General features: G+C 53.1%; 1 protein-coding gene across 1 annotated transcript in view; it reads right to left on the reverse strand.

Moving 5' to 3' along the window:
* Window positions 1-9,559, reverse strand: part of LOC149366288 (uncharacterized) — a 33,179-nt gene extending 23,620 nt beyond the window's left edge. The window contains exons 1-2 of the mRNA XM_089570126.1: window positions 9,156-9,559; window positions 5,773-6,081 (exon numbers count right to left, since the gene is read on the reverse strand). Coding sequence (XP_089426252.1) covers window positions 5,773-6,081; window positions 9,156-9,559 — 713 coding nt within the window. The remainder of the gene's footprint in view (window positions 1-5,772; window positions 6,082-9,155) is intronic.
* Window positions 9,560-10,780: the final 1,221 nt, after the last annotated feature.

Raw genomic sequence — 10,780 nt, forward strand, 5'->3', positions numbered from 1 at the left:
CGACTGAATCCTCCACAACAGCCATCGACGGGCCGTGCTGAAGGCAGGGTCTCTTTGGATATCCCTGTTCTCGTCGACACAAAGGAGGTCAGCGCGTTGGTTGATACGGGCGCAGATTACTCCATCCTTAGCGGACGGCTTGCGACGGCCCTGAAAAAAGTGACGACACCCTGGGACGGTCCCGTCATACGCACGGCAGGCGGACATCTTGTCGCACCACTCGGCATGTGTGCGGCCCGGGTTACGGTTCGAGGCTGCACATTCGTTGCCACTTTTCTCGTTCTCCGCGAATGTTCTCGCGGTGTCATCCTTGGCATCGACTTTCTTCGCGAGCACGGTGCGATCATCGACCTCCCGAACCGCTTGGTGACGTTTTCTACCGCAATGGCCACAGAAGAGCCTGCGCACCAGGGTTCTCGGTCCGCCCTGCGAGTCGCCGACGATAACGTTACGGTGCCACCACGTGCCAGCATTCTCACGAGAGTTACCTGCGACGAGCCACATAGGGGACTCCGGGTTGTCGAGCCTAATGTCTCCCTCGTACTCACTAAGGGGGTTGTGGTGGCACGGGGCCTTGGATCCTTTCATGACGGTTGTACAGAGGTCCTTGTCACCAACTTCTGCAACGAACATCGACATCTGTTCCGTGGCACGGCCATCGCTTACGTCGACCATGTTCAGGAAGTGGCCGAATGCTTTGCTTGTGCGGAGGACACACCTGGAGCTGACGCCGAAGCGGTCACCAGCGTAGACATAAATCCTGGCCTTCCACCCACTGAAAAGAGGCAACTCCAGGACCTCTTGCGGGAGTTTGGTGCGTGTTTCACGTCGTCGTCCAAAGTGCGCCAAACGTCGATAGTTAAACACCGCATTATCACGCATGAAGGAGCCCGACCAATCCATCAGCAGCCCTATCGTGTGTCCCCTCGTGAGCGAGATGCTATTCAAACACAGGTCGAAGAGATGCTCACAGACGGCGTCATCCAACCGTCAAGCAGTCCGTGGTCGTCTCCTGTCGTCCTCGTGAAAAAGAAAGAAGGGACACTACGGTTCTGCGTCGACTACAGGAAGCTGAACAGTGTGACCAAGAAAGACGTGTACCCGCTCCCGCGTATCGACGACTCCCTCGACCGACTTCGTCAAGCCAAGTACTTCTCTTCGGTCGACCTCAGAAGTGGTTATTGGCAGATAGAAGTTGATGAGAGGGACCGTGAGAAAACCGCCTTCATTACACCAGACGGGCTGTATGAATTTCGCGTCCTCCCATTCGGGCTCTGCTGTGCTCCTGCCACGTTCCAAAGAATGATGGACACCGTTCTCACCGGTTTGAAGTGGCAGACCTGTCTTGTTTATCTTGACGATGTCATCATTTTTTCCGCAACGTTCACGGAACATCTGCACCGCCTCAGGACTGTCCTCAAAGCCGTTCGATCCGCCAACCTCTCCCTCAAACCAGAAAAATGCCACTTTGGGTTCACCGAATTGAAGTTCCTCGGGCACGTCATTAGCGCTGACGGAATCCGCGCTGACCCAGAGAAGCTTGCTGCCGTTGCTGCCTTTCCGGTCCCCTCCCACAAAAAAGCTGTCCGACGTTTTCTGGGCCTGTGCTCCTATTATCGCCGCTTCATTAGAAACTTCGCCCAGCTCGCCAGCCCTCTGACGCTCCTAACCCGTGATGACACGTCATTTTCCTGGGGCAACGAACAACAGACTGCCTTCGACGAGTTACGACGCCTACTCGAATCACCGCCCATCCTGGCACATTTCGACGAAGATGCCGACACGGAGGTGCACACGGATGCGAGCAACGTCGGTCTTGGCGCCGTTCTAGTTCAGCGGCAAAGCGGTGTCGACAAAGTAATTGCCTACGCCAGCCGCGCACTGTCGCGTGCTGAGTTGAACTACTCTACCACGGAAAAAGAATGTTTAGCGGTAGTCTGGGCCGCCGCCAAGTTCCGCCCATACCTCTATGGCAGACCGTTTCGTATCATCACCGACCACCACTCGCTGTGCTGGCTGAAAAATTTAAAGGACCCTTGCCGCCGCCTAGCACGTTGGGCATTACGCCTGCAGGAATTCGATTTCACCGTCACCTACAAGTCAGGCCGGAAACACACCGACGCTGATACCTTGTCACGTGCTCCCGTCGAACCTCCTCCGCAAGACACCACCGACAATGATAGCTTCCTTGGAGCGGTCAGCACATCTGAGCTCGTTTCCAGACAGCGTGCCGACGCCGAACTCCGTCTGCTCATCGAACATCTCGAAGGTGGGTGCCCTGAAATACCACGAACCCTAGCTCGTGGACTATCGTCGTTCTGCCTGCGGAGAGGGGTGCTTTATAAAAAGAACTCTACTTCAAGTCCGACAACTTACCTGCTCGTCATACCGTCTGATCTGCGGGATGAAGTCCTCCTTGCCTGCCATGATGAACCGACTTCCGGCCACCTTGGAGTTACCTGCACCTTATCCCGAATCCGGCAGAACTATTATTGGCCCAACCTAACTTCCAGTGTCAGGCATTATGTCCGGACATGCCGGCAATGCCAGCGGCGGAAAAAACCCGCGCTCAAGCCTCCTGGACTGCTTCAGTGCATCGAGCCGCCACAAATACCATTCGACAAAGTCGGCATGGACCTTCTGGGGCCATTTCCTCTCTCGTCTTCCGGCCACAAGTGGATCGTAGTCGCCACAGACTACTTGACCCGCTACGCTGAAACGAAGGCCCTTGCGCGAGGTACTGCCGCCGAAGTTGCCCACTTCTTTATGCACGACATCGTGCTTAGACACGGCGCCCCATCGGCCATCATTACTGACCGATGCAAGGCGTTTACAGCCCGAGTCCTACGTGACATCTTAGCGCTTAGCCATACTGCTCATCGACCAACAACAGCGTATCATCCCCAAACAAATGGTCTAACGGAACGGCTCAACAAAACATTACCGGACATGATCTCGATGTACGTCGACGTTGAACACAAAACCTGGGATGAGGTCTTGCCGTACGTCACCTTCGCATATAATACCGCGACGCAGGAAACCACCCAGTTCACCCCGTTCCGTCTCGTGTATGGCAGAGAGGTCCGCATGATGCTAGACGCCATGCTGCCGTACGGCGACGCAGAGCTTCCCCCTGAAGCTGGCCACTTCGTGGAGCAAGCAGAGCAGGCCCGTCAGCTGGCCCGCTTGCACATCAAGGACCAGCAATGCGCCGATGCCCGACACTATAACCTTCGGCACAGGGACGTGCACTACGAGCCGGGCGACCACGTGTGGGTGTGGACACCAGTGCGCCGCAAGGGATTGTGCGAAAAGCTTTTAAACAGGTATTTTGGCCCGTACAAGGTCCTGCGCCGCCTGAACAGCGTCAACTACGAAGTTGTCCCCCATGGAACTGTGGTCGTCGGCCCTCAGCGTCAACGGCCTGAAATCGTGCATGTAGTGCGCTTAAAGCCGTACTTTTCGCGTGACTGAGCGCTGTGGTCACGCTGTTTCGTACCTTTTCCCCTTACCCCACGTGTGAACTTGACTCCCCTGCATGTCATCTAGCGCGCACTGTATAGTTCACCTCACCCCCAGTCCTCCCCTCACTGTACATATCCCATTCCACATCGAGACGATGTTTGTTTTCGCGGGGGGGAATAATGCCACGCGCCTAACGCGCCGCGCGGCCTCCGCGCTGAGTCGAAGACGACGACGAAGCGGGGTGGGCTCTCGTGGCGCGCTGTTCTGTTCTGTGTCGTGGAAGCTGGCTCCATAATTAAAAGAAGGCTCCCGGTCTTAGGTTCTTCCCGACGTCTACCTTCACGGCTCCTCTGGTCGTGACAATATATATTAGAAATAAGATTAACGCGCAGGCGCATTAATCAGCGGTAGCCAGTAGGCATTACCGCCCTCAAGACCTGGAGTGGTAAAAAGAATGTCACGGTATAGGACCGCCTCTTTTTTGTTTGCAGTTAGGCCGCTATTTCCAAGGGTGAAGGTCCCCGGTCAAGCGTCGTGTTCGCTGACGGGAAATGTACGAGGCGGACACCAAATATGCGGCCTGCGCGCTTCCTTCGCTCGCCGCGTGGGTTGTAAAATAAAATGGCTGTGGCTTAACTCAGTTGTGCCTGGTGGGCATAGCGAGAGGTACGGTTAATCTTATTGTTGAACTTGGTTGTCTTTACGGTTACATTTTCATCGTTTAGCTTGGTGCATGTTCAGTGTTTAGGTTTCGTTGTTACCTATCGTTAAGTTATGATTACATTAAAGAGTAGACATTTTTAAAGTGTAACGCATTTCTTTTCAAAGTCTTCATCTTATTGTTTCTGAATTGCCACAAAGACAGCCCGATGGACGGTGAAGTAGCAAGCAGCCGTCTCAATGGCTCCGACGCAGTACTTTGAGGCCAAGGTTTGTCTCTGATAAACCAGGTCTATCGTGGTTCCCCATTGTGTAGTCTACATGTTGGGGGCACTGGCCAGGTCCAAGTTGAGGTTATCTTTAAGTTGAACGTTAACTGAGTCCTGGGTCCGGTTAAAGTCTCCTGCCACGACACACAGTTCCTCGGCAATTCCACGCTTGGGAATACAGGTGGACTTCACTGATTTCCTGGGTGAAGTTGCTTGGCGACACGTACACTGCTTCAACGGCTGGACCACTTTCTACTAGCCGGACGGCACATGCTTTACCGTTGGGAACTGCTACGGTAGAAAACGGATTGGCAGTGATTCCTTCCTTAACGTAGACGCAGACTCCGGCGTTCTTGTTAGATTCGAGACGAGTGGCATGAGCCACCATGCTAAAGCCAGCGATTGTGACGGCTTGAAATCGCAATGCATGATCAACCTCTGTAAAGACGAGTACATGTGCTTTGATTAGCAGGGGGTCTAGGCAAACGTCCGCCATGTGGCAAACGAGCGACCTGACGTTTATCAGGGTACGGAGTAAGCCGTGGCGGGGTTTCTCAGCAGCGCTTCACAGCGAGCGCATGCCGTATCCAGGCCGTGCTTGTCGAGGCGACATCAAGGCCCTGTCCGGGTTGTCAACGTGTTGGTAAAATCTATGGCCTTGTTTGGCGTTAGTCAGACAGAGTCCCTTGATGCTGTTCACATGGCTCAGTGCCACAAAGACCAACTTTTGAGGTTGTGTTCTGGCGTTGTCATAAACGACTGCGCCAAACGTCCCACCTTGAGATTTGTCAGTGGTCATGGCACCGGCCGGGACGCGTGTTCGCCAAATGCAGCCGGTACAGCCAGCGATGACAGCGCCGTCCACCGGCAGGAAGCAGCCACATTAAGGCTGGTTATAAATATTCATTCAGAACGAGGGGTTGACATCGCCGCTGTGGCGCAGTGGATTAGAGGGACGTGTTGCGCATGGAAGGTCGGCCGTTCGACTCCGCTCTCTGTACTGTAATTTTATTGTTTTTTTAATTTCATTTTTTTCCATTTTTTCCCTTTTAGGTCGCAAATCGTGATGCTTAGTGGCATATAACGCCGTTTAAGAGGATTTATTATCCCTTTTAGGTAAGCCTTTGTGACAATCTTCAGTCACCGTGATCAATTCACCGTGGTTTCAAGCCATGTGGCTGTACAGGCTGCAGTTGGCGAATACGCGGCCGGGACTAGCGGAATCAGCGTGCGTTTGACCGATACGTGTCTGTGCGCACTGCATTTTATGACGAAGGACATGATTATAGGGTCTATGTGAACCCACGAGGCGTACCGCTTCACTCTCGATCGGTAACTCACTTTTGCTTTAGTTAGCGTCCCCACCACGCTGACGCACTGTAGCCAAACCCTCTTGGATGTGTCGTCAGTCTCGACCTGCACTTCCATTAACGTGCCGACCACGCCGTTGACCAGGCCATCTGTGACGTCGATTTTCTTTACCGGCGTGTATGGCCGGTTCAGGCAGAACGACACCACCAATGGGAAGTTACGGCTCTCGGCGCGGCTTAGCTCATCGATCCACCCAAGCGCCTCGCGCTCTATCTGCCTGCTTCGCTGCCCGATGAACACGTGTATGGCTGGACTGCCATATTTAAGCTGGCAAGACTCGGGGACCAAATTGTTGCAAGCGCCGACGTCTTTGCTGCTAAAGAAGAGGAGGATGGCCGTGGGGCACTTGGTGGCAGCCTCTTCGCGCGTGCCAAACCGTTCAGACGGCGTGAGAATTGTTTGCCGTCATCAATCTTGGTGATAAGAGACGAGAAGACGGCGTCGCTTTGACTAACCACATCGGTTAGGGAGTAGTAGGAGAGATGGTGCCATGGGAGCACAAACATATTTTATACGCTACCTCTGCTTCCCGGTCTCTTGCGAACCTCACTGGCTCGCACCGGGGGTAGCTGCCTCAAGTCCCCGCAGAAGATTACGTCACTCTCCGAATGGTTTTGTCATCCGCGAAGGCCTGATTTCTCTCAATCGAATGTCCACTTGTCTCAGCAGCTAAGACGACAGCATGCTCACCTCATCCACAATGATATATCTCACATCGAGAAACAGCACCCGAAACGTGTTCAAGTCACTGGACGACAACCCCTTATCCTCCCGCCTATTTTCATGACTATTTTAAAGGCCGAATGCACAGTCACCCCGTTCAGGGCAACGACCGCTTTTCGGGTTGTCGCACAGGCTACGTACGCGTTCATTGCGCTGCTTTCCTGACCGTCTCCGTACGAGATGGTCCGAATGCGACAGTAGCGGTTGTACGCATTCATGAGTAGCCTCAGTGTAAACGTCATGCAACAGCCAGCCGGTCCGGGGAAGATCTGCAGCGGTTTGGCAGTATTGTCCGTCGTGTGGTGTATCACTTCTCGTAAAAACGCCGCCTGTCTCTAATTGAGCCTCCTCATTCTCTCGTGGAAGTCAGCCAGCGGCATAACGTAATCTCTTCGAATGACGCCCGGACAATTGGCTGAAACCCCTTTCTTGGCATGTTCGGCAGCGGCTAATCAAGTCGGGGTTGTCATTAGTTTCCACGAACGTAGGCACTGCGCCAGCTTCTTGTTGTTGTTGGCATGGCTCTGACGTCACGCCATTCAGTCGCTCCTCACGGCCAACCACCTCGCAGGCAGCAATAAGTAAAGCAATGGTGACGTCGGCGGAATACCGCTGCTTGACTTCCATGACGGATTCCTTATTGTTGTCAAACATTCTTTCGAACGCATTGCCATCCTGAATGTCAGCCTACTTGCGAAAGGGCAAGTGCAGCATGACGTGTTCTTGCTTATAGTTTACCGGATCATCGACGCTATAGTTTCGGCATTTGAGAATCGCCGGTTTCTGTTGCTTTTTCACTCCCACTGGATTGTACATGTCGCGAACTGGTGACGCGTCCCCGACTGCCGAAGGGGAACGCTTTCGCGTGCAGGCTCGTGCAAGAAAACAAACAGATTAAACGAAACAAAACGAAGACGTGTTTATACTTTAACGGAAAGGAGCCAATAAAAAAACGAAAACACCAAGGAAAACACACACTCAACACGCCTACAACACTACAGATAAAAGGAAAGAGTTCACCAGATAAGAAGCGTCCTATGTGAAGCACGAGTGCCTTGTCGGTAGCAAGGATTAGGGTTTGAGACTTGCGATGCGTCACTGGCGTTGCGTCGAAGTAAGCGGTGGTAGAGAGCCAGGTCGTAAGGTGGAACTCTGGAATACGCCGATGGAGGCGTCAGCCGACCCAGGAACTTGCAGCAGCAGCAGCAGCAGCAGCAGGAAAAGCACAGCCATGTCCAGTGAACGGTGTGCCGAAACGCCATAGGCTTATGCAGGCTTTAAGGAAGCATCGGCAGCTCGGACCCTCAATCCGTCGGCTGCCACTTCCAAAATTGAAAGGGACGCAGTAGGCCTCCGTACGTGATCCAAGGGAAGTCTCCGGCAGCACGGACCCAACGTCCTACGGCTGCCACCTCCACGCTTGAATGACCAGACTTCCGCTGCGGTGTCTTCCTTCACAGCTCGGTTTACTGACATGTCAGCTCTCCATTCCTCGTACCCGCCTCGCACACATCATTCTCACGTGCACATGCCCATCGCGGGGCAGCCACGCGCGGCGCTCCGCTGTCCGACGCACCACTGTCGACACACCGCGTTCCGAAAAAAAAAAATGGCAGTGGTTTAGCTCTGGTTAAAGCAGGCAAATTTCGTAAGCAATGGTGTGCGCGTTCTTCTGGCGATTCTTTGGCGCGTTGCCTTCGCCTGGTAGTATTGCGGCGTTCCTGAGCAATCAGATGTTGAGATTCATCGGTGACCGATGACGTGAAACCACTCTGCGAGGTAGAAAGTGGTCGCCGAGCTGCATCCTAAGCACGACGCTTTGCAAAACGTTATTCACACTGTTCTCGCGTCTCTTGTGGACGTTGCCGCTTTCTCGCTTCTTCCTGTCGCTGTCACTTCTCCTTAGAGGACTGCATAGCATTCACGCCAAGGCCAGCGCGCATTTATTGACGCTTAACAGCGCGGGAGCATGGGCGCCGCCATATTTGCTCACGTGGCCATTCCGCCACGTTCCCAGGGACAACGTTACTAGACTAGTAAAGCTGGCCAGGAAGTCCACAGAACGCCATCGCCCGTTAGGCTGTACGCCTTGCTCGCTATGACGGGAAGGGAGGAAGATGGGAGTGAACGAAGACACCGTATTCACTAGACGCACCTTTGTTCATTCCAAACTATCGAGCTGGCGTGATCTGCAATGTGAGCATCCGACACGACAGGCTTTGCTTGATGAGCGCCGTCATGCGACTACAAAGTTTATTTCGGGGATGATGTCCAATGTCAAACTAGTGTCCAGTACAAATGAGATGATGACCGTATTTGTTGATTATTACACAGACTTGTTTAGTGCTTCACCTGATGCGCATAATTCGGAAAGTTTGACACATTTCAGCACCTTAGTGAACCCTTTATCAGAAGCCGATTATTCTTTTATTAGCGGCTCTTTCACGCAGGAAGAGGTGGAACATGCAATTGATCAGTTACCTGTAGCGTACGCTACAGATCGAAACCTGGCGCAGTATTGCTTGCGCTATAAAAATCCCCCGACGATTCCGTATGCACACCACAGTACTCCACCATAAATTCGGCGTACGTGGGTGCCTCCATTTCAGGCGGGCGTTCCTCATATCGTTCGAAGGGACTCTTGTGCCAGAAGTCTTGTTGACGTACTCCACGACGTATGACGCACAGGCGTAAACACGAAGTATGACCTGCAGGTCCATGTTGGAGTTCAGCACAGAAGCTTTCCAGGGGTTGAACGGGGTGACATTTGTATGGTCTAAACCCCTCTTGAGTAGCAGCGGAGACCTGACCGACCCGCTGCGGATCAGCTCCTCGTACTCGTCATACACACGTATCCCGTGGTGTTCCCACATCATATCAAATGACGGATACTCCGTAGTGTCCAAAGCCCCGTGTAACGTTTGTTCTTGAGAAAGCGGTATCGCTTCAACCTGGCCGGCCTGACCGGAGTAAGTACCTTTGTTCTCAGCATCGGCCAGAATGGAGCGTGAAACCGACACTCTGTCCGTCTGCCCTTGTAACACGTGTGGGTATGCTGGTGTTGCTGGCATCTCGGCCGTTGCATGATGTCATGTTCAACACACAGTAAGTGTTCGGCCATAGCCACGGTGTTTAGCATGAAGTCATTCTCGACCTCCTCGTCGGGGGCCTGATTCAACCAGAGAAGCAGATGAGCGTGAGGGCTCCCTCGGTGCTGGAACTCCATCCGTTTGAAACTCTCAACCACGTGGTAAGGCTTAAACGGGCTGGTCCGGGAGTTTCGCAGCACCTTCATTATGACTGTAAGCATATGTTCAAAGAACACGGCAAATATGACTGGGTCGTTGTATACGAGCGTAGCTGCATACTGTTGGTTCATTTCACGCTCACCAACCATCAAATCACTGGGCCTGACCCGAAGTTTATCGAGCAAGTTAAGCAGCACTAGTCAATGAACCTCAGAAGCCGACAGTGTTAGGAACCCAGTCGGCTTACCGAGCTGGCGAATCATGGCGAACTGCTAGCTCTTTCTCTTGAGCCCGTACTGAACGGTGTTGTGAACGCCCTCCAGAAAGCGCATGTCTTGTTCTATATCAACTGCTGGACCTTGCTAGGATCCTCAACGTCTTGCCTGGTCAGACGGCGGGTCGTATCGTTGTTCCGACACATCATCGTCACTTGAGATGAAACCCGATGGCGTAACACTTTCATGGCCGTGTACAGTACGTGTAACGGCAAAACGCCTCGACTGTCTTTTCGTCGGATCTCGCTGCAGGTAATGGTGAACGGTGTAGGTCTAGCCTCGGGGGTGATACACCGGGCCTGACCGAAGTAAATCTTAGGGAAAGACAGTTCTTCTGCGTGACTGTCATACAGTATGCTCAACGGCCTCTTACCCTCTCCCGGTACCATGGTCAAGACCGCGTCCTCGTCATACATTCAACTGTGTTGGTCAAACGTCAGCGCGATCGTAACGTTAATCGGATCTGTTAAGTCAGTCAAGTCGGAGCAAGCTTCAACGTTTGTCTCGTCGTCAGGATAAATGGCCTCCAGGTAAATCTTCACCAGCCTCGCTTCGTCGATGTTTATACCGTAGTGTTTGTACAGCGACGAGAGTCGAATAACTTCTGCCCAGGGATCTAGCACATCACGCGAAACTACGTTCGACAAGTAAATCGTTTTGGCAAGCAAGCTTCTCTTTATGTTTACCACTACCGCCTTGTCCTCTTCTAAGGAGTGGGGTAACTGTTTCAGGATCTCGTCGGTGTCGACCGACACGTTCACCACGGGTT

This window comes from Amblyomma mixtum, chromosome 1, assembly GCF_055824585.1.
Source record: "Amblyomma mixtum isolate Tamu chromosome 1, ASM5582458v1, whole genome shotgun sequence".
Classification (NCBI taxonomy): Eukaryota; Metazoa; Arthropoda; class Arachnida; order Ixodida; family Ixodidae; genus Amblyomma; species Amblyomma mixtum.